The 26,679-nt window shown below is 35.6% G+C and overlaps 3 protein-coding genes across 11 annotated transcripts; 1 reads left to right on the forward strand and 2 right to left on the reverse strand.

The window, feature by feature from the left end:
- Nucleotides 1-105: 105 nt before the first annotated feature.
- rabl6b (RAB, member RAS oncogene family-like 6b) lies at nucleotides 106-16,494 on the reverse strand. 6 transcript variants are annotated; one of them, XM_067406070.1, is made up of 17 exons: nucleotides 16,332-16,494; nucleotides 15,394-15,824; nucleotides 14,978-15,112; nucleotides 11,508-11,555; nucleotides 10,760-10,789; nucleotides 9,690-9,742; nucleotides 9,489-9,580; nucleotides 9,250-9,390; nucleotides 8,774-8,879; nucleotides 8,456-8,559; nucleotides 6,705-7,096; nucleotides 5,981-6,146; nucleotides 5,222-5,410; nucleotides 2,317-2,650; nucleotides 2,024-2,207; nucleotides 1,564-1,619; nucleotides 106-1,485 (listed from the first exon to the last, which is right to left on the reverse strand). In XM_067406070.1, the coding sequence occupies exons 2-17, from the start codon at nucleotides 15,524-15,526 to the stop codon at nucleotides 1,294-1,296; spliced, it is 2,355 nt and encodes a 784-aa protein (XP_067262171.1). In that variant the 5' UTR covers nucleotides 15,527-15,824; nucleotides 16,332-16,494; the 3' UTR covers nucleotides 106-1,293. The 6 variants fall into 6 exon arrangements, with proteins under 6 accessions (XP_067262171.1, XP_067262170.1, XP_067262169.1 ...); XM_067406069.1 differs by having other exon boundaries at nucleotides 108-1,485; nucleotides 9,489-9,583; nucleotides 15,394-15,821; XM_067406068.1 differs by having other exon boundaries at nucleotides 108-1,485; nucleotides 9,489-9,583.
- A 655-nt stretch (nucleotides 16,495-17,149) lies between these two features.
- tcn2 (transcobalamin II) lies at nucleotides 17,150-22,703 on the reverse strand. The gene is made up of 10 exons (XM_067407679.1): nucleotides 22,563-22,703; nucleotides 22,290-22,344; nucleotides 21,179-21,362; nucleotides 20,752-20,912; nucleotides 19,455-19,607; nucleotides 18,602-18,774; nucleotides 18,344-18,518; nucleotides 17,935-18,115; nucleotides 17,704-17,822; nucleotides 17,150-17,580 (listed from the first exon to the last, which is right to left on the reverse strand). Exons 1-10 carry the CDS (start codon nucleotides 22,563-22,565, stop codon nucleotides 17,519-17,521), a joined length of 1,266 nt encoding a protein of 421 aa, XP_067263780.1. The 5' UTR covers nucleotides 22,566-22,703; the 3' UTR covers nucleotides 17,150-17,518.
- Nucleotides 22,704-22,715: 12 nt separating this feature from the next.
- On the forward strand, nucleotides 22,716-26,537 carry ccdc117 (coiled-coil domain containing 117). Of its 4 annotated transcripts, none has more exons than XM_067407681.1 (6): nucleotides 22,716-22,826; nucleotides 23,539-23,757; nucleotides 23,857-23,907; nucleotides 23,980-24,249; nucleotides 24,428-24,574; nucleotides 25,348-26,537. In XM_067407681.1, the coding sequence occupies exons 2-6, from the start codon at nucleotides 23,615-23,617 to the stop codon at nucleotides 25,595-25,597; spliced, it is 861 nt and encodes a 286-aa protein (XP_067263782.1). In that variant the 5' UTR covers nucleotides 22,716-22,826; nucleotides 23,539-23,614; the 3' UTR covers nucleotides 25,598-26,537. The 4 variants fall into 4 exon arrangements, with proteins under 4 accessions (XP_067263782.1, XP_067263781.1, XP_067263784.1 ...); XM_067407680.1 differs by lacking the exon at nucleotides 22,716-22,826 and adding an exon at nucleotides 22,844-23,034; XM_067407683.1 differs by lacking the exon at nucleotides 22,716-22,826 and adding an exon at nucleotides 22,844-23,034 and having other exon boundaries at nucleotides 23,860-23,907.
- The last annotated feature ends 142 nt before the right edge of the window (nucleotides 26,538-26,679 follow it).

Genomic DNA, 26,679 nt, shown 5'->3' on the forward strand with positions numbered 1-26,679 from the left:
ACATATGATGTGTAACACAAATTTGATGTAAGAATACATATATAATAAACATTTAATTTTTTTTCATTGCACACGCTGTCTGTTTCAAAGACTTTACGCAAGCCGTCTTAGCCAACTTACTCTGATTATTGGTACACAACTTAAAGAAAACAACTTAAAAACAAGTGCAATTTATAATACAGCCACGCTGAAAAAGAGAGAAAAAAACCAACCCAGTAACATTGCAAAAATATTCTAGTTTTTGTCTTTTTGTATTGAATTCAGGTTTCAAGCAAACAGCACAGTTTCAATCAATCATGTTTTCATTGAAAATTAGGCAAAAACAAAAACAAAAAAACTTAGATGACAAATAAGTCATAGTTCTTTCTTGTAATTTACCATCATAAAAATAAAATGGTAGACAAAAACAATAGAGTGCAAAAATTCAAAATGATATAATTACAGACAAAAAAGTAAAAGTAAAACACAAGTTTGCATAATGACACAGTAGATAGATCTCATTGTTTTATCCAAGCACACTCATTACTGGTCTATTTTTGAGCTCTTTACGGTCAAGCGTTGCATTTCACCATAGTTTCCTTTAAGCAATTTCCTGATATAAAGAAGGTGAGAAAAGTTATGTCTGATGTTGTAACTACTCCGCTATCGTAAGCATTTATTGACCAAAATCTTTTACATTCCTAAAATATTTTTTCTTGATATACTTTGGGAAAACAAATAATCCTACCATGAAGTACAGTGTATTCATTTCAAACACTAAACACATAGCAAAATTACACAAAGCCAAGTTCTCAGAACATCTATTGAGCATAAATACCAATTCATTCACATACACAAAGCAACTAATAAAATTAATGAAAAACATATGTTGGTTCACAAATGTGATGTTGAAAATATTGCAACCATATAAAAGCAAGCATGTAAACATTCAGAAATCACAATGTTATGAGTGAGTGAAAATGGTCCATTTCAATCTGAAAAACAAAGTACAAAGGTCAAATTACATGCAAGATGTAGCAATTTTGCATGGCTTCTCCACTTATTGCAGTTTGAGCCCAAAGAGTGTGAACTACGCCAGCCCTCCCAACCTCTCCAGGCATGGAAGGTGGATTGGGAAGTGTTTGTGGAAAGTGGAAAACCAGTGTTAAGCATTTCTTAGCCTGTCAGTCAGATTACATAGTCATGTGTTGGGCTGCTAAAGAAAGCTTTAGTTTTTGATGAGAACTCTTTCAAGCTTGTTGTACCAATGCACGAACATTGCTTTAGCAAAGAAAGAGAGAGAGAGAGAGCGCGTTACAGTTCCTCGTAGTCACCCTCCTCTCTTTTTGCTAGGCCTTCTTCTCCAGCCAGAAAGGCTTCAAGATCATCAGTTTTCTTGCTTCGTGGCTTTTTCTTTCTCTTCTCCTTTTCATCTGCGGCCCCAGCTGCCTCATCTCTTTCCTTTTTCTTGTGCTTGTGTTTCTTCTTGCTACTTTTGTCATCATCCTAATCGAAATACAAAGTAGTTATAAAACAACAGTATGACATTTCATTTATGAAAGGTTGTAATTGATTATAATTCACCTCTTTACTCCTTTTTTTCTTTTTCTTCTTTTCCTTGGAATGTTTGCTTTCTTTTTCTGAGAATAAGAATAGAAAAACATTTATAGATGGCTGATAATATAATATACACTTTTTTAAGTTTGAAAATATAGTAAAAACAGTAATATTGTGAAATGTACATTTATTACCATTTATTATCTTTTATCAGAAATCATTCTAATATGCTGATTTGATGCTCAAGAAACATTTCTTATTATCGAAGTTGAAAACAGTTGTGCTGTTTCATGACAACAAAACCGCATTTCATTTCAACAGTTGTTTACATTACACAATTGTTGAAATGAGATTACAACTTATGTTGCACTATGTTTATTGAAAATTTGCTTGGAAACCGAGATACATGAAACTGATACAAGTCTATCACTATTATACTTTACTCATAAAGTTTGTTTCCTATTACAAAATTATTCCAATGACTTGCCATCTTGCTCATCGCTGCTGTCTTTGCTTTTGATCGACTTCTCCTCGATTCCTAGGCCAAAGAGGTCACCGTCATTCTTGCTTTTGAAGGAGAGTACAGTAGGTTTCATGGGCTCAGGGATTTTAGCTGCGTTGATGTCATCATCGGATATATCAGGAATATCATTTCTAACTGGGAAAGAGTCCTGAAACAAGACAACAAAAGTCTTTTCTGGTTATTCAAACCCTAAATTTGTAAATCCAGACAAGTCACCAAAACATGAGCTAAAATGCCCATAATCATCATTTCAGTACCTTAATCACTTTCTGCATGACTTCTTCCTCGCTCTCAAAGTCAGGATCATCCATGACAAATGAAAGCATCTGTTTGGCCACAGGTACATCCGGATCTGTGTCAGAGGACTCTGCCTGAGCCGATCTCTCTTTATGTTTAATGACCTCCGCTTGAGGATCTGTCAGGGCTGTTGCGTCCGACGCTGTCTGCAGTGGTTGAGTAGTGTGTACTGGAGTGGGGCTGAGAATGGAAGTCTCTATGTTCTGACTGCTGACACTCTCCTGGGTCTGGATCACTGGCTCTTTGTGGATAGGTTTTGGTTTGTCCTCCAGTGTTAAAGAATCCATAGTCACCCTGAATAGCCATAATATTGTTAATATTATTAAAGGGTTAGTTTCACCCCAAAATGAACATTTTGTCATGAATTACTCACCCTCGTGTCGTTCCAAACCTGTGAGACCTTTGATCATCTTCAGAACACAAATTAAGATATTTTTGATGAAATCCGAGAAGTGACTGACTACTCCATAGACAGCACTTTCAAGGTCCAGAAAGGTACTAAAGACATCATTAAAATAGTCCACGTGACTGCAGTGGTTCAACCTTCATTTTATGTAGCGACAAGAATACTTTGCGCAAAAACATAACAAAAATAAAATCTTAATTTGTGTTCCAAAGAAAAACAAAGGTATTACAGGTTTGGAACAACATGAGGGTGAGTAATTAATGACAGAATTTTAATTTTTGCGTGAACTAACCCCTTAAAATATTAACATGAAATCCAGTCTTTGATTCAGGTAACAAACTTATTGCCCAAAACACAAACAAAATTCAGCTATTATTTACTAGTTCATCAACATGTCACTTATCAGTGTATCTTAAATTTAATCCATCATTAAAGGCCCGTTCATATCTTTATCTTTACATAAATATAAAGATAACTATATTAGTGACCACACCAACTAATCCTTCGCATTATAAACGTTCCGAAACCGGTTTGATCAGAAAAAATAACGGTTAATAACATTATTATTATTTTTTTTTTTTTTTTGCATGTAGCCTACTTAATAATAATAGTAATAATAATAATAATAATAATACGTACAGCATTTTATTTATTAAACAACAAAGAGAGTGGCCAATAGGCCTACAATTATCTTTTATAACAAGATCCTGTCCAAATATAAACCTATTAAACGAAAGGAAAAACAATGGTTTATAAATGAAAGTATTTTTCAAGATATTTTAATGTTTGCTGCATGGTTAAAAATACCGACGCTATTCCTGAGAGGAAAAAAAGATAAGTCGCATAGGCCTATACATCGCATTTTATTATTAGGCTACATGCAGAAATAATGATAATAAAGTTATCGATAAAAAAAAGTAAAATGTAAAAGTAGCCTTGCCTACATAGCTTTGTTTATAATGTTTGTAAACATAAATTATGAACAAAACTGTCCTATTTACCTATCCACTTATGTACTCCACAGCAAAACCTCTAAAATTAACAGTTGGACTATTCTATAAACGTCAAGCCAAAACGAATAAAAAAATTCTGTCTTCTTTTTAACGCCATTCCAGCTTCTATTGCTATATTCAAGGCGAGAAACAGGTTTATTTATTGGAAATAAAACTAAATAAGATGCAAAACGAATTAATTTAAAGTGAATCTGTAGCCTACCTTTCTCATTCGGCACGAATCCAGATGTTTTCATTTTCGAGACGAACGCTAAACTATTATTTATTAAATGAGCTTTGTAGGCTACTTCGCTCGCTTTATCAACATCCTTCACATATAACAGCACAGTGAGGCGAAGGTCACGGGTGGTAAACATTAGATTGTATTACAGAATTGAATTGAGCAGTGTAGATTATATTTTATTTTAATATTTAACAGCTGCGATATCAAGTAAGCAATGCAATAATCTGTGTGCGCCGACGCGACCACTGGATTTGTTTTCCTTCTATAAGACAGTAAACTGTCTCCGTAAAATCAAGACATAATTCATATATTTACAAAAGACACTCAAATAACGAAAACAAGCAGAATGTCTGTTTCCTTTTCTAGATCTTTGGAGTGCGCCACAAATAACCACTTTCGTTTTGTTAATCTGTAGACCTCGTTATTATATTTTGCGTAGCCTATAGGCCTAAATATTCCCTTTTATTTTATATGTGTTGTGTAGGTAGGCCTAGTTTTCTCTGTTCACAGAAGCTGCAGATGCGTGATTTGACGTTGAAAACTGTAAGCTACTAACCTGCTATTTTCGCTGGCTTCAAAACGCACAACAAGCTGCATATTGCTTGACATTCATTTTCACTTAAATGTAGACCTAATACTTGACGGATGGTGACACATATCATCGGAAAAACTAATGCCGGCATTGCCATTGTGACTTACCTAACCTATGATGACTTGACAGCTGGGCTGAGCGCGTTAGCGCGGGCATTTCACACACGTTGAATGCTTCAGCGTCACATTTGCATAGGCTGTACTGTTTGGATTCGTGATTGGTTGACTGCCAAATCAAAATATTAAACGGAACGATAAAATAACGTTATTAACCGGTTAATGGCCATTTCAAATTAGCGTTTCTGTTCAGAACGATTAAATTTGATTTCGTTTCCGTTTCTGGTTACGTTCCGGTCAAAATTTAGTTAGTTTTCGTTTTCGTTCCTTAAACCGGTTCAGAGCCCTGGTTTATTATAAGCGCGCATTGCAGTTATGTCATCTGCTTGAGCTCTATAAAATAGGATTGATCCTGATTAGCTGTTTTTATAATTCCAATGACATTGATAATATTTTAATTGTGGTGTGGACTTCCCTATTCTCACAGAAATTACTTTTAAAACTTTATAGTTATTGTTATAGTTATCATCCTTGGTGGGAATGTGCCTTAATGAAAGACAGGAATTCAAGCTTACAGGTGGGGTTCAGGATCCAGATCTTCATCCTGAGTTACAGTAGGTTTTGGACCCTCCTCATCACTGGAGAGGGTGATATCCAAGCCTTTACTGACAATAGAAGCTCTGGGTTCAAGTTCTGCATCATCGGGGTCCAAATCATCCTGGAACCCTGCGACCATGGGGTTTCCTTCTCTTCCTTCCCCATCACTAAAATAAACATGTTACAAAAATGGATGCAAATTCAACTTATTATGCACTGAACATCAGCTACAAAGTCTCACACATTTTTGAACTGACAGAACCACACAGAAACCACTAGCTCGGTTCATTTACAAGTAAAAGTACACTTCCATGCAAAAGTTTGTGGTCAGTAAGATTTTTTTTTTAAGAAATTAATAATTTTATTCAGCAAGGATGCATTAAATGATCAAGTGACAGTATTAAGCAGCACATATGCTGTTTCTTGAGCACCAAATCAGCATATTAGAATGATTTACGTGACTGGAGTAATGACTGCTGAAAATTCAGTTTTGCCATCACAGGAATAAAGTACATGTTTAAATACATTAAAATAGAAACTAGTCGTTTTAAATAACTGAGTGACTTGAATGAATATAGCCTTGGTGAGCTTAAGAGCCATCTTTAAAAAACATTTCAAATAAATCATACTGATCCCAAACTTTTGAACGGTAGTGTACGTTGATTACAATACATTTTCAAACAAAATAGCATATCATATTTTAAAAAAGGCCTCTTTGTTATTTGCCCTTGGTGTACCTGTCACTATCTGCAGTAACCGCAGCAGAGGGCTGGGCGTTCATAGCCGGTCTTGCGTTAGAAGGCAGACTGTCTTCCAAGAAGCTTTTGTCAAGTCCCTCGTCTGGCACAAAATCATCCACGCTCTGAACTGTAGGCGGAGTCGCTGCAGTTACTGGATCTGGCTCTGTGGAAATCCAAGAAGTGTAAGGTCACATGATCTGGGGCAAAAACATCTTACATTAAAAATATATAAACAGCAGCAATTGCAATGAGTTCCAAACAAGAAGAATTATAAATGACAAAAAAATGATATATTGATATGCGTTTTACTAAATAACTACTGCTTCATATACAAGCTTCTTTAGGTGGGGTACAAGTGCTAATAAAACCCTCTCCATAGCTCAGGAATGCACAAAGTCTTGTGATTTCCTATTGATCCACCACACATCCTTATGATCTGCACGAGTCCTAATCCTCCCCATGTTTCATGGCTTTGTGGGTCTCGCTCGAGGAAAATTCTCTCTGAGAGAGGATGTGTGTGAATGTGTGTGTGTGAGAATGAATTCCTCTCAGCCTTCAAATCCCTTTTGCAGTTCATAGCATTAGGCCAGTTCTTTAACAAAGAACATTTGAAGAGAAAAGGCATAAAAGCTTTTTTTAATACCATATAAAAGCTCACTGTTTCTAACCACAGCGTTTTCTAATAAGCACATGCAGCTAGAAGCACCATACTCAAACTCACCCTGGGAGACTGCTGGAGGTTCCTGGGCAGGAGAGGAGCCAAAAAGCCTGGAGATGAAGCTGCGTTTCTGGGGTTGAGGAGCAGAGGCAGAAGCCTGAGCTGGAGCAGAGACCGTCGGGCCAGGGTGAGCGGGAGAAGGGGACGGAGAGGGAGAGGTCGTAGGCGCTTGGGTTGAGGAGAGAGGGGGAGGAGGAGGGGACGGAGAGGGAGATGGAGACTTCAGGATCTGGGAGGGAATGGGAGGCTGCTGGGGGCTACAGGGGCTGGAGCTGCTAGTGGAGCATCCGCTCTGAGGAACGACGGGAGACTGCGTGCCTGAGGAGGGGCTCTGTCCGTTAGCGGGACCGGGAGAGTTGTAGCCTTTACTACGGGAGTCTTTCATTTCCAGGAAACTGAAAGTTATAACAGACACCTACTGTATCATAATGGTCAAATGGCACTCACTGCAGTTCACAAAACTAAAAATAGGCATTTGTGGATGTTCCTGTAATTTCAAACAGGCCTACAACACCAACAAAATAGCCTTTGTGAAGGAACGTACACTACTGTTTAAAAGATTGAGGTCGGTAAGATTTTTAAAATGTTTATAACAGACTTAAAGGGTTAGTTCACAAAAAAATATTTTATTATGGGTTCCAAACCCAGAAGACCTTTGTTCACCTTCAGAACACAAATTAATTCCGAGAACTGTCGGACTCCTCCATAGACAGCAATTTAACCACCACTTTCTCGGCCCAGAAAGCTACTAAAGACATCGTTAAAATAGTCCGTGTGACTACAGTGCTTCAACCTTACTTTTATGAAATGGCAAGAATACTTTTTGTGCGTAAAAACAAAACAAAAATAATGGCTTTATTTAACAATATCTTCTCTTCTGTGTCATTCTCCTGTGCCGTTTACATTCTTCACTTCCGTATTATACGTCAGAATGTCAACTCATTATTGGCCGGCTCCTGCGTCAGCAACACACGCATGCATAGTGCTCACGTGAACAGCATCAGCCAATACTGAGCCAGCGTTCTGACTTAGAACCTGGAAGTAAACCGCGTAGGAGAATGAAACAAATGAGAAGAAATTGTTGAATAAAGTTATTTTTGTTTTGTTTTTGTGAACAAAGAGTATTTTTTTGCTTCATAAAATTAAGGTTGAACCACTGTAGTCACATTGACTATTTTAACGATGTCTTTAGTAACTTCTTGGCCGTGAAAGTGGTCGTTAAATTGCTGTCTATGGAGGAGTAAGATACCTCTTGGATTTCATCAAAAATATCTTAATTTGTGTTCCGAAGATGAACGAAGGTCTTACGTGTGTGGAACAACATGAGGGTGAGTAATTAATGACAACATTTTCATTTTTGTGTGAACTAACCCTTTAAGTCTATTATGTTCAGCACGGCTGCATATAATTGATTAAAAATACAATAAAAAGAGTCATATTTTGAAATAGTATTACAATTTAAAATAACTGTTTTCTAAATTTTAAAATGTAATTTATTCCTGTGATGGCAAAGCTGAATTTTCAGCATTTTTACTCACTTTCAGTGTCACATGATCCTTTAGAAAATTTAATATACCGATTTGCTGCTCAAGGAACATTTTTTATTATCATATTGAATGTTGAAAACAGTCATAGGAAACTTTTGAATGGTAGTGTAGTTGCTGATATTTGAATCAGAATTTTTTGACTGTTTTTGACTGTCCAGCAGGTGGAATTAAACTACAGGAAGTTTGTGTGGCATTTTTAGTTCTTACATATCATAGTTCTGGTCTTCTGTCTCCTGCTGAACTGTTAGCTCCTCTAGCGTGGCATCGATGTCCAGCTGATTGGTCTCTAGCTGTCGTAACAGGGTCTCTCTCTGTAAAAGTTAAAAAATTAAAGTTTCCTTTAAATTAACTGAGATTCAGGCAAACATGCGGAGAAAGATTTCTGATCTAATGAATATGAATGAATAATTCTGCCAGGCACATGACACATAATGACCACTGACTTTGTCTGGTAACTGGTTGAGTTTTTATTTGATTAAACCTGTAGCAATATTGTAGCCTAGATTAGAACATTAACCTGCTTACCTGAAGCTGCAAAAATGGAATGTTGAAAAATCGGTGCAAATATTTCAAACCAAAACCGTTCTTCATAGAAGATTCTGCATAATGGATGTAAGAGGAGCCAAGAGGTCTACAGAATCATAAAGACAACAAACATCAATAAAGCTCACAGAGAATAATATCAGTTATTAAGCACTCAAAAAACTCAGTTAACATATTCCATAATTTCTAATCTTAAATTTGAAAGCAACCCACAAACTATAATGCAGAGAACTGATTATCTCCAACAAGAAAATATAATATCAATATTTCATTCATATGAAATAGCATTCACAGCCCATTTTACCTCCATAATATGACATATTTCCATGTTAATGGGTAAAAAAATTAGTATATGAAAGGATTTTAAACCGATACATTGTTTGTAATAAGATAAGGAATGTATACTAAGACATAAAATTTGTCAATTTACATGTTTATGTTGACTGTAATGATCTAACCTGTTAAGACCAGCAATGAAGTCCCGGATGTCATCAGGCAAAATGACTCTGTGTTCTCCCATGTCCCGGTAATTCCCCAACACACACACTGGCACATGAGTGGGGACCTTGGGCAACTCCCGCAGAATGTAATTATAAGTCCTATTGGTTCAGACAAAGCACCCATTTTGTAAAACAAAGTGCAGCTGTGAGTTCTGCGTGATGGAGAATGGAGATGCTGATTGTCTTTGTTCACCTACCACTGCTTGGTGATGTCAAACATCAAGATCACACCATTGCAGTTCTTATACACATCCAAAAACTCAGCATCCAAGGCCAGTTCACTCTCCGTCTGCTAACAGCACAGAGACATTTCCAGCTAAACATTCAAATTCCCCACCATTAATCATTATTTAACTGCTATTACACCTGATTTTGATAGATTACTACTAAAGATTTACCTCTTGAGGTTCATTTTCCAGCTTCAAGTTTTCACATCTCTTTTTCCCCTTTCCTGTAATGTCAGAGGCAGAATATTGTAAGACTGCTGTTCAAACATTTGGGGTTAGTAATTAAAAAAAAAAATATATATATATTTTTTTTTTTGAAAGAAAGTAATACTTTTATTTACCAAGGTGCATTCAAAAGTGACAGTAAAGACATTTATAATGACACTTGTGAAAGAAATATTGAGTTTCTGTATAATTTCCATATGATTTTACTTATATGCTTATGGTTAAATTATTTTGTTTTTCTCAGAAGTGCTTAAGTATGCATTCTTTGGGTGGCTTAGGGTGACAGGTGGAAAAACACTGAAGTGGTAAACATGTTCCTAATATGGTAAAAGGCCAGAGGCTTCAGCCTTGGAGGTTAGAGATAAAAAAGTCTTACACTCTGCAGCTACTTGTGTATATAAAACCTTTGAAAGACAATTGGACGTTTTTGTCTCTTATGCAGTAAGAGTCCTTTTGATTTTTGGCCCAACACACTGAAGGCTGGAGTAATGGCTGCTGAAAATTCAGCTTTGCTATCAAAGGAATAAATTACATTTTAAAATATATTAAAATAGAAAACAGTAACTTTTAATTTGTAATAATATTTCACAATATTACCATTTCAACTCTATTTTTGATCAAATGCAGCTTGGTACGCATATGACACTTCTTTCAAAAACATAAAAAAAAAAAAATTAAAAAAAATCTGCCCAACCCCAATTAGTTGAAAACATCTTCCAGTATCTTCAAGAGCATCAAAAACAGATAACAAAATGCTGCTTTTTCCTTTTTCTCAAAGGAAGTGACGTTAATGGCATTAGCAAGAGATGATTTTCTGCGGTATCTAGTCACAGTTCACATCATTATTGCCTGTTTTTTTTACACTTCTAGTCTAGAAGTGTATGTTAGACTAGTACTTCTGTCACAAGTCAGTAAAAAGTCAGTCCAAACAAAATGTTTGCACTCGGATAACAGAACAAACAGATCAAGCACAGGCAAGTCACAGCCTAATGTCTACAATCTATGGAGTGTCTCACCTACACCTTCAGGAAGGGGGATTTTTTGGCCTGGTTGGACAGCAAGTAAGAAAAATACCATTAATATAAATGACTGCATGGGGATGAAGAAGGGCTGGGTGAAATGGCTTCATGTATGACCATCAGAATGAGATGGAGGGTGTGAATTAAACACATTAAAATGCAATTGACATGCAATACCTGTACAATAAACTTTAAAAGTTATAAACAAGAAAATTAATAAGGGTTGGATGGAATACACCACATGTTTTTTTTCAGATTTTTTCAGATTTTCTCAACAGATTTTCCAGAACTAAGCATCATACACTTGGAAACTTTGTAAATGGTTACAGAGAAAAACTGGGCATCATACACTAAACAGAGGGTCACACTACCAGACTTTAACTTGCTCTGAACACAACAAACTCACACAGAAACATGCGCCTCGTTGCTAGGAGACACATGAAAAATGAAAATGGTGTTCTAAAATTGGCTCAAAATATCAAACATGCTTGAAATTGATATCCTCCAAATGGATGGAATTATATATAGAGTCTGTGCTCCTCATACTATGTGATTTTCTGTGAAATCTGTGAACTTTGACTGCACAATATCTGATGATTAACTAGCGTTGACTCCTCCAGACTGCAAATTAGGCCCAAACTATAAACTACACTGTAGTGTATTCCAGCCTTAAGATACGTATGACAGTGACATCTACAAAGTCACCTGATCAGAAATTACTTGAAATAGACTGGCAGGAACTTACCTTTATCCACCACATCCCAAACCTCTACCTTCACCACATCATCAGTAGCTGTGAAGAAATTACAAAAATTTGAGCGGTTCTGGAAAACTGAGCTCACTAACTTTCATTTATTTCAATACATTTATTTTGCAGTGATTCTGTTACAGAAGTCCAAAAAAATACAAATTTCACAGCATCATTTTTTTAAACTTAATTTTTAAATTTTACTTTACTAAATTACCTACAATAAAAAATAAAAAAATTAAAAATAAAAAAAAAAAGGTTTCTGGTTATCGATAACAGAAATCTTTACAGTAGCAAACACAACCTGTTTAATTATAAAATAAACAACATTTATATAAAATAAATACATTTTATATCAAATAAATGTAAATAATTATAAAAATACAGATTATTTGTGGTGCTGAAACCTTGTCTAACATTCTAAGATTGCTAAATGAAAACAATGCCACAAAGTAATATCATATACAATTATATGCTGTTCTTTTCAAAAAGAAAAGGCAATAGAAAGTAAGCAAGTAAAATGTTGGATACAAGTAGAGCCATGCCTGCTATCAAAGGCAGGAGGCCTCCCTGTAAATTACTGCTAACAGGTTACATCATGTAATATTAAGGTGAAAGCTTTCGGCAGATGGCTGTATACAAAGAGGGGAAAACAAACTCTAGAAATCACTAGATATCTAATGTCTGATACAGGCCATCAAACTAATCTACATATCCACTATCTAATAGACTGCATATTTACCTTGATGTAAATCTATTTTGCATAATTAAGATGAACAAATGGAAAGAAATAAAAAACATTAGAAAATGTGTTCATGTCTTTTAAAAAAAAGTGCAAAAGCAACTTCCTACACACTTAACCCTTTGATGCACAACATGGGTCAAAATGACCCGGCTGAGTTTTTATTTTCTATATCTTTGCAAGAAATTATTTTAATCATTCAGTATTCCAGGTATTCCTCCATTAACTTGTTTTTGATCATAAAAAATCCTCATTTTAATTTTTTCTTTCTTACTTTTTTAATAAAAATCATTTTTGTATCACCACCCTTCTAATGCGCAACATGGGTCAAAAATGACCCGTATTCATTTCCTATGTAATTTCAATCATGGTTGAGTGTTTCTTTGCTGAATCTTTAAAAGAAATGTATTTTATCATTCATTTATTCCAGGTATTCCTTAAATATCTTGTTTTTGATTTTCTACAAATCATTATGTTCATTTTTCTTTCTTTCTTTATAAACAAACACAGTTTTTGTCTGTCTACATCAATTTTACACACATGGGTCAAAAATGACCCGTATTCATTTCCTATGTAATTTCAGTCATGACTGAGTGTTTCTTCGCTGAATCTTTGAAAGAAATTTATTTTATCATTTATTTATTTCAGGTATTACTTAAATATCTTTTTTTTTTTGATTTTCTACAAATATTTATGTTTATTTTTCTTTCTTACTTTATAAACAAACACAGTTTCTACATCAATTTTACACACATGGGTCAAAAATGACCCATATAGAAATCTTTAAGATTTGCAAATTTTTGCAAGTAGGAACATATTTACTGCAGACAACTGTTCATCTGCCACACATTTTACATCTTAACAAGGCTACTTTTGTATATTTGATGGATGTAAGTCTTATTATATTTAATATATTAGGCTATATATTTCATAATTTTTAATTTTTTGTCATAAATCAATGCAATTGGTCATCCTTTATGTCTGTCAGCGTTCCTGAAATGTAACAGTTTTGGACAAATACAACATGAGTCAAAAGTGACCCGAATTAGTTATTTTCTATATCGCATATATTACAATAAATTAATTTTATCATTCATTATTCCATCTATTACTCAATAACCAAATCCTTATTTTAATTTTTCCTTTCTTTTTGAATGAATTTTTTTGAATGTGTGTGTCATTACCTTTCTAAAGGCCAACGTATACTTCACTTTTTATGTGTACGTGAGGGTCAGCATACAGATTTTTGTAACTTTTTATAATTTCCGCCGGATTTCTGTAACTGTATGTGCAACCCTGCACATACACATTTAAATTGCGTTTGACTGTTCGCAAAGTACACTTTCAGCTTTTTTTACAGTGATGTCATCATCCACCTCAGTTCTGTTGAGGACCAGCCACTAACACTCTAGATAAAGAAATTCAAAATCACTGTTGATCGATACACTTATTATATATTTTCACTGTTGGACAGAAACCTTGTTCAAAACTGTTACTTTTCAGGAACACTGATTGATGTAAAAGGTGACCAGTAGCATTGGTTTATGACAAAAAATACAAATTATGAAATATAATATACAGCCTATTATATGAAATATAATATGTCTTTCATCCATCAAATATACAAAAGCAGACATGTTGAGACATGAAATGTGTGGCGGATGAACAGTTGTCTGCAGTAAATATGTTCCTTCTTGCGTAAATTTGCAAAGGTTTTATATGGGTAATTTTTGACCCATGTGTGTAAAATTGATGTAGAAATACAAAACCTGTGTTTGTTTATGAAAAAAAGAAAGAAAAAATAAACAATGATTTGTTAAAATCAAAAACAAGATATTTAAGGAATACCTGGAATAAATAAATGACAAAATACATTTCTTTCAAAGATTCAGCAAAGAAACACTTAGTCATGACTGAAATTACATAGGAAATGAATACGGGTCATTTTTGACCCATGTGTGTAAAATTGATGTAGAAACTGTGTTTGTTTATAAAGTAAGAAAGAAAAATAAACATAATTATTTGTAGAAAATCAAAAACAAGATATTTAAGTAATACCTGAAATAAATAAATGATAAAATAAATTTCTTTCAAAGATTCAGCGAAGAAACACTCAGTCATGACTGAAATTACATAGGAAATGAATACGGGTCATTTTTGACCCATGTGTGTAAAATTGATGTAGACAGACAAAAACTGTGTTTGTTTATAAAGTAAGAAAGAAAAAATGAACATAATGATTTTTGCCAATCAAAAACAAGATATTTAAGGAATACCTGGAATAAATTAATGATAAAATACATTTCTTTCAAAGATTCAGCAAAGAAACACTCAACCATGATTGAAATTACATAGGAAATGAATACGGGTCATTTTTGACCCATGTTGCGCATTAGAAGGGGTTTTCATAGCTTGTGCATCAAAGGATTAAAAATAAAGTGTTTTTTGCAATGATGCCACAGAACAGCCATTTTTGGTTCCCCAAAGAAGCTTTCAGTGAACAGTTCTTAAAAGGACCATGTTTTTCTTCGTATGAAGATCATTTTAATAATTTAAATAACCCGTTTTCGCTACAAAGAACCTTTTGCGCAGTGGAAAGTTTCCATGAAAGATTCTTCATGGAACCATCAATCCCAATTAAGATTTTTAAGAGTGTAAATATAAAGATTTCAATAATACTAAGATGGCAGAAGCTTTGATTTGCATAAAAAAACATCAAGCTTACTTTTATAACTCCAGTGGATACTAGTGACCTGGATCTCCTGAGTGGGAATGTACTCTTCCTGGAACTTCTTACCCTGCAGCCGGTGCCACAGGGTGCTTTTCCCTGTGTTTCTATCTCCTCGAATGACTATCTTCACTGAAAGACCAAGCAGTACATGTTAGAGCTTGTGATCATTAGTGAAATTATCTCTAGCACCCAGCGCCCAGGGGCTCCAGCAACACTGCAACACAAACTTGATTTGTTTTGACATGCTGTGTGTGTTGCGATTTAGTCCAATGGCACGTGGATTTTTTTCCCCCATTAAAACCTGGAAATATTTTGCAAAGCAAAGTAACAACAAAACAATCAAAGACATTTAAAAACATTCCAATTCTTAATTATCATTAATTATACATTTCAGCAGGCATTTGACTTACTGTTGTACTGAACCCCTTTAGCGAATTTTCTCTGCAGACTCTGGTTCATGGACTGTAGGCCAGCAGGGATGTTCTTGTCCTTTACCTGACCAGCCGGCTCAGAGCCGACAAGCTTCTTCAGAGCGGAGAACATCTTGACCAAACTATGTCTCTAGATGTGTATTATAAATATAAAAGGTTCTTGTCTCAAACTGGCCTCTATGACGCCCCCAGATTGTCTGTCTGTGGGTGGACAGTTTTCTTGCAATGCTCATAAAGCATTTCTACATTAGTTTGAGAGGTGAATGTGTCCTTCTTTGGCACAGCATAACATCTCAGAATAAATTCAGATCTTCATCTCTGGATCCTTTTCCACAGAATGACACAGCTATTGCAGTCCAGCATCACAAGATCCTCATTCAAGTGTTGAATCTGATCAGCTTCAGCTGCTGCTACAATATACAGAAGAAAAAGAAAAAAAAAGCAACAGGGAACTGAGTTGAATGAAGTTGCAATGCATTGTATCAAGACATGCAGCTGGAGACATATAAAAAGCCTGTTTCATAGATTGATAATATGTTGCAGAGCACTGCAGTAACTCTAATTTGCAGGGACTCCCGAGTTTGTGTCTCAAAACCTAGTAAGCTGCCTGCCTAGACAACATTTTGGGACACCATAAGTGTGTGGAATGTAGTGTCCAAAATGCTGTCTATGTAGGCAGCTCGCTAAGTTTTAAGACACAACCCGAGACTGCGATTTCTACCCTAACAGAAATGACCGTGATGTTTTATAATAGAAGAGAGTGTAGCACTCAAAAAAGGAATCTTAAATTGCATAGAAACTAACGTACTATTGTGGATTGCTGTTATGTCAGATATTTGACAGTTGCCTGTACATACTAGCCTGCTAACGCGGAACTAACTGTATATTTAACAGATTTGTGATGCTCTTGTACTTACAGTGGAACTGTCGTCTTTACTAGAGCAACTGAATGATTAGATCCAACGCTCAACATCTTAAATGTCTGACCAACTGAGCGGTGTGTTCATACAATAACCTGGACAGCTTATGAATAATGAAATCATTGAAATGCTGCTCTGTGTATTTGTGAAGTTCACTGCGGTAGGGTTAGCTACAGTCACGGTAGTTACATTTCAAAATAAAAGTCTCAATACTAGTTCGTTTGAGAATTTTGCTAAAAGTCAAAATGACACATATAATATGACAATTTTCACCCAGAAATTAATTTTAAAAAATTAGATGTCTTTTAGAAAAAAACAAAACAAAAAACATGTTAGGATGCTTATTATGATTACGTTTTTACTGTAATAACTTTATTTTCACCCATCACTGTAATGTGGAAAATATATAAAATATATTTTATTTCAATTATAAAATATACATTATAGCAGTATTTACCGCTCTGCCTTTAAAATGTATTTTTAAAAATGTGCATTACATTAATCAAAATCATTAATGAGAAAATTACAAACTCAAAAGTATTTCCATCAAGACCAAACACTAATGAGAACTATTGGGTTGGGGACATGAAACAGTGTTTTAGACACAAAATGTCTTAATGGTCCTATGTTTCATTTTTTAATTGAAATACATATATTTTTTCTTTTGATTTGGTGTGAAATTGCAACCTAGACATGAGATTCACACTTAACATTTATTAAATTAATTCTGTGAAGTAAATATTGTATTACACAACAATTTTTAAAGTTACAAAGTAGCATATGGCTTATCAACTACATGCAACCATGTGCTACAGTGAACATTTTATCTCCATAGTATGAAAAACTCTCTTCTCAACATCTTAATGAAGCCACACATTTTTTAAATATTTGTAATATTTATTTTATATTTGTTTATCTAAAATAGTAGCAGCTGCAGTTTCACATACAAGATTTGTTAGATTTCAAAAGATTCATGTGTGTTAAATCTCTAAATAAAATACAAACAACATTGAAATGTTCTGATTCTAGTTTTCATTAACCATTAAACAACCAGGCAAAGTGAGGAAACAATCAAACAGAAATCCATTAATAACAAGAAAATAAAATCAAAGACCATTATAACAACAGAATTCATAAACATATTATGGTTTCATCCCATTTATCTCTTGCATCCGGAGGTGGACTCAGTACCCAGTGTTCTTAATGGTGATGCTTTGAGCTGAGTCAATCTTATAGTCTTTGATACCTGAGGAGAAAAGCACAGCATTGCAGATAAAAGTAATTATTAGACATCATGCATTACATTTTTACAGACATGTGCATTGTTATGCCAAATTTTGTGTGAAATGCACATATATTTGTTTATCACCCTGTGTCAGAGAGGTGCCATCTGAGGAGACCTGCCAGTATCTGCGATCTGTCTGACGTGCTTGTTCATCATTGACCGCACTGAGGAAGGGTCCCCACAAGCTGTTCTCGGTGCTAAAACTGTGATACAGAAAGCAAAAGGGTTGTTTGTAAGCAAAATCCATAAAAATGAGTTTATACGGTAAAAAAGCAATCAAATAATTGCCTAAATTGTTTTGACAAAGCATCTCACGTGAAACCAGTTTGTTTGTCTTGGAGAAGGTTGAGGGCATCAAATAGCGAAGAGCCTCTGGCCACATTGATGGAAAACGCAGATGATGCACCATTTGATTTAATAACCTCCACTTGTAGAGACACTTGCCCGTGACTTGGAAGAACTTCTGAAGCGGAATCCGCACCAATAGTAAGAGTGTCTGAATCAGGAACATCGAACCAGGAGCACACGGCAAATAAAAAGAAGGAGAAAAACACAAAAGTTAGATTAAAATGCTGTACTAAAACTGACTACTGAATATGAAATACATATTTTGTACATAATATAGAACATTGAAATACTCTATGATAATTAAACATTAATTGTTTGATTAAAAAATTATCTGCTGACTAATACTTCATTGAGGTTGCATGTCTGATGTACGTACCATCCTCATTGCGACATTCTTTGTTCTTCAGATGAAGATACGATTGTTGGTGGAGGGCAGGCAGGACTTGGGAGACTGCCATAGGGTTATGGTATGTTCCTTTCTTAACATCTGCCCTTAAAGCCTCCATAGCAGAGGCACATTCCTCCATCTGAGTGCCCATAGCCATCAAGGCCTGTGAGACGGATAACCATGAGAACCTGCCACTCAAATAAGGCCTTTTCATTAAGGCAAATTATTTAATATCATGATTCTTACCTGTACGGCCAATCCTGTGCTGAACTCATTGCCCATGTGACCATCAGCTCTCTTAGAGTCAAGAAGCCTCTGCTTAATGGAGGCAAGAGCCCTGTCCAGCTCTGCAGGATCTTTAACAGCAGTTCCCTCGTTTTTCAGACACTGCAGGGCCATGCCTGCCATCGCATGCGAGTCTGAAGGGTGATCGGAATGGTTAGAGACCTCAGGACATTTAAACATATTTTCTTAAATCTAACCAAAAGGAAAATAAATAACAGTGTCCAATATATTATGCAGTTGGTTCCATATTATGCATGACGTTCCAAAGCCAGATGACTTTCTTTCTTCTATAGAACACAAAAGAAGTAATTTTGGAACTATGGAATATGGGGTATTTTCATGGTATTTTGCATCCTTTTTAAAGTGTGAAGGCTTCATGCCACTTCATTGTAATTGCATGAATAAGAGTGACCTGCACAGTCTTCAGAATGTCTTCTTTTGTGTAACACAGAAGACGCTGCATCCGAAAACGTGTACTATCTGAGTAGGTACGACTCTCCCGTGGCCTCATGGGATAGTATAGTGTACATCAATTGCTCACTTCAGAATCTCGCCGGAAGTATTAGGTCATCCGGGTGACTTTTCATCCATTGTTTTTTGAATACTATGAATTCGGACATACTACTCTGTTGCCGATTTTCCATTGCTATATAGTAGGGTATTCGATTACAGATGCAGCGAGAAGTCATGCAGGTTTGGATTGACATGATGATGGGTAAATAATGACATAATTTTACATTTTTGGGTGAACTATCCCTTTAAATGTACTTTATCAATGATTACTGGGCCAAAAAAAGAATTGATTTAAACTCACCGACACATAAGGACTCTCCGTGTTTTATCTGTTTGTGTTCCACAGCATGGATGAGCTTCTGGCTGACATGTGTGCTGACTCTAACACCGCTCACACATAGAGCCAGAATGCCCAGAGAGTACTGGTAGTAGTTGGTCTTTGGACGGTGACTGACTGCAGAAAAGAATTCATATTAAAATTAGAATTACAGAACAAAAAAATTACATATACACTACTGTTCAAAAGTTTGGGGTCAGTAAGATTTTATTCTAAGAAATTTAAATATTTTTCCAGAAAGGATGCATTAAATTGTCAGTAAAGATATTAAGATTTATATTTGAAATAAATGTCGTTCTTCTGAACTTTTTATTCATCAAAGAAAAAAAAGTATTATGATTTCCACAAAAATATGAACCGTTTTCAACTTTGATAATAAGAAGACATTTTTCTTGAGCAGCAATTCAGCATATTAGAATGATTTCTGAAGGATCATTTGACACTGAAGACTGGAGTAATGGCTGACGAAAATTCAGCTTTACCATCACAGGAATAAATTACATTTCAAAATATATTAAAATAGAAAACATTTATTTAAATTTTAATAATATTTCACAATATTGCCGTTTTGACTGTATTTTAGATCAAATAAATACAGCCTTGGTAAGCATAAGAGACCTCTTTTTAAAAAAAAAAAACATAAAAAAAAAAAAACGAGAAGGGTCTGTCTGAGTCCCGCAGTACTACAAATTACGCCCCTACAAGTTACGCCTACCGCAAAGAAACAAGCATGGATGCCACTGACTGAAACAATCTTTTCAAGTACATTTATTTTATGTTTTATGTATGAAATGTTGGTAAGGCTATCCAATATAGCTTTCAAATCTTAGGAAGTATGAATTAACAGCTATTAGTAAAACAAAATAAATTATACAATCAGACTTATGGAAATTATAGCCTTAAACCATACCCTAACCCTACAACCAGTTTCATAATTGAAATACTTTAAAAACAGAGGAAAAACAAACAGGATGACTTATGGTGTCTGCTGATCAATGTACGAGCTCGAGCTGTATCACTAGGTGGCGAAAGTAACGCTTAAAGCAAGGAAAGTCAAGTAGAAGAAGAGTGACAAAATCAGCAATTCCAGCGGGAGGGGCTCTGATGATATCACCTTAATAGGCTGTTTCATTGAAGGGGGCGTAACTTGTAGGGGGAGTGGTTTATAGTACTGTGGGATGCAGTTGGACACACTTGAAAAAATCTTACCGACCCCAAACTTTTGAACGGTAGTGTATTACAAAAAAAAAACTGCTCTTACATGCAATGTTCTGTTTCTCTTCCTCCATTTCCTTCTTAAGGTGAGTGAGGAGGGGCTCATTATGATTGAGATGTACACTCTGCAGATCATGACAGGAAGACTTTAAAGCCAAGATGTACAGGGCAAGACGGCCGACCACCAACTCACCATTTTTGAGAGATCTACAGGCAAATATATAGAACAGTAATGAAACCATTAGAAAAAAGAAAACATACTGAAATGGAACAATAGAGAAGAATAGGACAGAATAGAATTCATTTCCACTACTCTCACATGACACTGGCACTACACTGACATTCCTTCCAAGGGCAACTTTTATTTAGGATAATTCACACAAGAAAATCACAAGTAATAGAAATTTTAAGCAAATCATTTACCGTAGTTTTATTGTTTTACATTAAAAAAAAGAAGATGTGAAAAGGCATACTTCTCAATATCATCATGAAACTCTGTCTTGAGGCGGTTGAGATGTTCGCTCTCTTTAGCTAGGTTATGGTGTGTCGAAAGCCGCAGGGCGATGTGCACACTGGGATTGGGTAGGTTATCTCGTGTATCCACAGAGCGCAGCAGCTGCTGACCGAGGGACTGGAGAAGAGCCTCGTGATCTGATGCTGAACGATGATACAGAGAACATAAAGATTAAGAAACTAAATGCAGTCATATGCACTGATATCACATAATTACAAAACAACAGGCTATGATAAACTTTGATTGGGTCACTGTCCTCGTTGACCACTGTTACTCATTTCAAGTGCCACTGCGTAGTTGGTTTATGTTCACTGCTGTCGCAGCAATACAGGTCACAGTGACATTTTCCACCTACTCGCACAACCCATAAAAATCGCTTTGTCTCAGAATTGTCACAGGCGTACAAGAGAGGGCAAAGAACAGAGTGAGACGATTCCAGGTATTCTGAGCAGAGCTTCTGCTGACAGGACAAACAGAAATGACTCAGTAAGAATAAGCTGAATGTTACAAATCAGATAGTGCAGTATAGTATATTTTAAGTTATTGGAGGGCATTATAGGTTAGGTTATTATGGTTATTAGACTGTCAACATTTCAAATCTTTGCAACATAATGGAGAGTACTAAAATCTAATAAAAACATTTTACAAAAAACTCAAAATCAGCTACATCTGGAACCTACACTAACAAAAATCACCAAAAAATAATACTATTCTTGATGACATACTGTATAGTAGTCAGTATAGTATTGTTTAGAATACCTGAGTAGTAAATGAATACTGTAATGATTCAATATCTTTTAGTGTATATAAAATTACCATGTAATTATTACCATCCATGGCCATCATTTGTGCTGTGGTACTGATACAGTAGTTTTTGTAAAAGGTATTGCGCAATGACGGTATTTCTTTTATTACCCCACCACATGACTACCACAACAAGTCAAAATAACAGTGACAAAATTAAATAAACAATTAAATAAAAAAACATATAAGCCCAGGCCCAGTATGAAATGTTAAAACGGCTTCGCCATAGAATGAAAAAGTAAATCATTAGTCGTACTAAGTCTTACCACACGGTTTTCCAGCAGCCAGTGCAAGCAGCCCACTCACAATGATAAAAGTAATCTGAGATTGAAAACAAAACAGACAAGTGTTATTAAAACGAATTAACAAACATAAGCATGACATCAGACTGACATTAAACACAAAATGTGATAATAATCGAAAGCATATTTTGTTAGCAGTAGACTAATTTCTAACTTTAATTGAGTTTTATGGTTATGAATTCTGAATCATACTAACGAAAAGATTTAATTTGTTTAGTCTTCTTAGGTGCTTCTTACCATTTTAAGGTCAAGTTAGGTATCCTGTCCTGTTGAATCCAGTTAAAAGGAACAACTGACTCTTTTACTAAAATATTACGACCGTGAGTAGAGGAGGAGTTTCTCCACTTAGTTACTCATCTAACGTTACAGAGTTTGTAGTTTTGCAGTCGTGTCGACCTTGCGCTAAATTATCTGTTATCTACATTTTTGGTCTTGAATAGCTCTCATTTATTTATTTATTTCTTTTTACCAGCAAGAAATTTCTACTCACTCTTCCCAAACGTGAGCTATTTACTGTTATTTATGTTCACTTCCGGTTAAAGAACTACAAAACCAATGGACTACAAGTTCCATGCACTCTCTGGCATACACACTATTCCAGAAAAGCGTCGTAAATATAGACGTTTGCAACTTCTCATGTAAACTGTCTTTAGACATTTTTCCACATTTCAAACAAAATTGGCTTTCCGCTTTTGTGAGCGTGTGAAAGGTAAGTGTTTGTGTTCCTAATGAAAGAACTGACGTGACGTTGTTGTATGTTGTGGGGCGTATGTCTTGGATGATTCAAGCTACAGTCAGCGAGCAATTCAAGTTATTCTTATCCAGAATGACAGCGAATTTCTTCATGGTGAATTATTTTAGATAATTACAGATAAAACTGAAATAAATATTTACTAATACGGAGCATAAAAGATTCGCTTTTCAATGTCATGGCCTACGGTGTGAAGGAAAACAAATTTACTAAGTGATAGTTTGCTCACTAACTGTAAGTGATTTTTACAATAATGGCCATTAATTATTCGAGTAGGACTGGTTCAACAGTGTATTTTCCATACATATAAATATTTATGTGTGTGTGTTTTGAAGGTAAATGTAAAAACTTTGCCTTCTATAACTGTTACCCATAGTATAACTCATAGCATGTATAGAACATCTTCACGGAACCTGCTCTGAAGTCCAGAATCACTGAGTTAATCATTTTTCTGTTTTCCAGATTCTTCTATCCACACTGCTTGACTGCAGTTGTCATTTAATTCTGATGTCTTCAGCTTGTTCTCACCTGGAGGCTGATGCAGAGCACCAGTTCAGGAAGCAGAGAGCTGGAGTTCATCATGTTTTCCCCCCATGCACAGTTCAGTAAACCTGATTCGGTCACAATTAGCAGACCAACCAGAGGCTTGCATCATCTGACTGGTGGATCTATGCCAAATACGTAAGAATTAAGTGTCTTGTTGTTCTTTTATGCAGTCCTTGTTAATGCAATCAAATGAAGACAGCCGCTCATCTTATTTATCTGCATGTTTAAACTTAGAAGCTGGGAAAGAAGATGCATGAGGAAACAGAGGAGAAGGACAGATGATGAGTGAGTACATTTTTCATACATGATACTTGCTATATGTGGTGGTGGATTTTTCATGATCTTTTTCCCCTACAGAAGCTGCAGCCCCAAACGGCGAAAACTGATGGGAGAAGGAGGAGCAGATGAGTATTCAAGTCCTAAAGCGAGCCACAGATGGTCTGCGAACTCTACCACCTGTTCTTCTTCATCTGAGACCAGCCCGGTTCAGCTGCAGACTGGACCCAGGACAGATGAGATGGGTCTGTCCTTCAATGCTGCTCCGTCTCCACTACCCAGAGTACCCACAGAAGGCTCAGGCATGGAGGTAGAGGCCGCTCAGAGGAGACTGCAGGAGATAGAAGAGAGGTGAGACAGAAATAAAGAGGTCATTAGCTTGATTTCAAACTGTACATGTGCAAGTTGTATCTCTGCTTGTGTTTACAGAGTCATTGTTCAGAAATTAGAAGTATGAAGGTTCAAATGCTCCATTTAAAGATTGTAGATTTTTATAGGAAGTCTTCCTGATGTATTGTATGTGTTACAGGATAACTTTGGAGGATGATAGCGATGAAGAAGAGCTGGATGTAGAACCGGCTCAGCGCAGGCCAGTGCTGGTGATGTCTGACAGCTTAAGGGAGGGGCTGCAGCGTGGGATTGATGACATTCTACCCCATATGGTAGCACAGTCAGTGTGGGTATTTTATTTTCAGGCCAACCCCGCCCGCCACCCCCCCCCCCCCCCATTTAATTCAGCCAATCATTTTAAATTTTTGATTTACTTTACTTTGATTTAGCAAGGATGCATTAGTGATGGTAAAGATATTTATAATGTTATAAAAAACCTATTTAAAAAAAATGCTGTTTTTGAACTTACATTTTTTTCAGAAATCTAATAGTATCATAGTTTTTACAAACATATTAAGCAGCACAGCTGTTTTCAGCATTGATAATAATAATAATAATACACATTTATTGAGCACCAAATCAGGATATTAGAATGATTTCTGAAGGATCATGTGATACTAAGACTAAACATTCAGCTTTGCCATCACAGGAGTAAATTATATTTCAAAATATATTAAAATACAAAAAACACTATATTACAGTTTTACTGTATTTTTGAGTTTTCTTTAAAAAACAAAACCTTACGACCCCAATCTTTTGAACAGTAGTGTAAATTCAAATAATTATTATTTTATTTAAATTATGAATTTTTGGTATACTGAACACTTCTGAAAAAGTTCTTTTAAAACATTTAAATAAGTCATGTTGCTTGAGTGTTATTAATAATAACTGAAACAAGTCAAAGTAAATTATATGAAAGCGCATGGATAATTTTTTGAAAACAAACCCAAGCAAAAATGTTCTCAATCCAGCAGTAGAACATCAGTGTCTCCCAACAGCATTGAGCTCATTGTACAGGAATCCAGTGCTTAGCACACTCTTCTTCACTCACCTCTGCAGGGGCCGCTCTTGTATGCAACTGGTGGTGTGGCGCCCCCCGGAGGACCCTCTCACCCAGAGGCTGAAGGACTCTTTACAAAGACAGCAGCGCAAGCAGCTGGCAGTGAACAGACAGACTCCTACCCCTGTACCATCTATCAGCAGTCCCCCATCCCAGCCTCAGATCACAGCAACCAATGAGCAGACTTTCAGCCCCCCGTTCAGCAGCCCTGCACTCCTCAACTCTGGAGAGGAAGACATGGAGTTATAGAGGGAAATCCAAGAGTACTTTATCTGACCCTGTGTGTAAAATAAGCTTTGAACTTCATCAGTGCAAATGAGGAATTACCATAAGGGGCAGAGAGAGCAAGCACTTCACAATGCTCTCATGAAATTTGTCTTGTGCCATATATTTTTTTTGTTTGTTTGTTTCAACCTGCACTTTTTTTTTGTTGGTGGGACCATATTTGCACTAGATGAAATGAGAAGTATCCTATGTGAATGTGGTCAGTGATTTTTGTTTTTTGCTGCAGTACACAGTTGCAAATTAATATTCACTCTGTTTGCTGTCAATAGCTCTGTGCCATGCACATTTAGACTCAGTACTGGTTAACAATGCAAGAATATTTGAATTATGTCTTTATGCAGTTAATATTATTGCAGTGTACTAGTAGTCTGTGTACAGATTCAAATCTGCCACATTACATGTAATATTTTCTTTTTAGCAGGCATCCAACTGGTCAAAACTTGAGACTCCTTTTAATTTGTTCTTCATGGTGTCCATATTGTTTTGTTCTAGATGCTGTTGTTATGGAAAGTAATGACTGATGCATTTCATGTAGGGAATTCTAGTTTGAGTGAGGAATGATCGTCATGTTATCTTGAAGAGACAGCAGCCGGTTTAACCTTCTATACAGACAGAAAGCGATGCAGGGGTTTACATATTTAAATCAATCATATTACTTGGCTCAGTTTATCTAGGTAAAGAACAAATAGCACTTATATTATCACTCAGTTTGGCTGTAATTCTGAAACAACAGTGAAATAAGCTGGAAATCAATTTTGCAGCTGGTTTAACCATTGGCCTAAATTGTTGTTTAAATGTTTCATTTTACCTTTTTGAGATTTATACATTTTGGCAGATGTCAAAATATACAATTTGTAAATATTGACCGTATCACACTGACAAAGGCAAACTTGTTTTTCAATAAAATCAGTTTGACACAATTCTCTGCTTGTGACATTTTATTTATGCAGAAAAAAACATTCATACAACATCATGAATTGACACTGATTTCAGGAATGTTGATCAATTACAATAATTAGTTCTATAAAAAAAAAAAAAAAACACAC

Source organism: Chanodichthys erythropterus, chromosome 13 (assembly GCF_024489055.1).
Source record: "Chanodichthys erythropterus isolate Z2021 chromosome 13, ASM2448905v1, whole genome shotgun sequence".
In the NCBI taxonomy this organism is placed as follows: Eukaryota; Metazoa; Chordata; class Actinopteri; order Cypriniformes; family Xenocyprididae; genus Chanodichthys; species Chanodichthys erythropterus.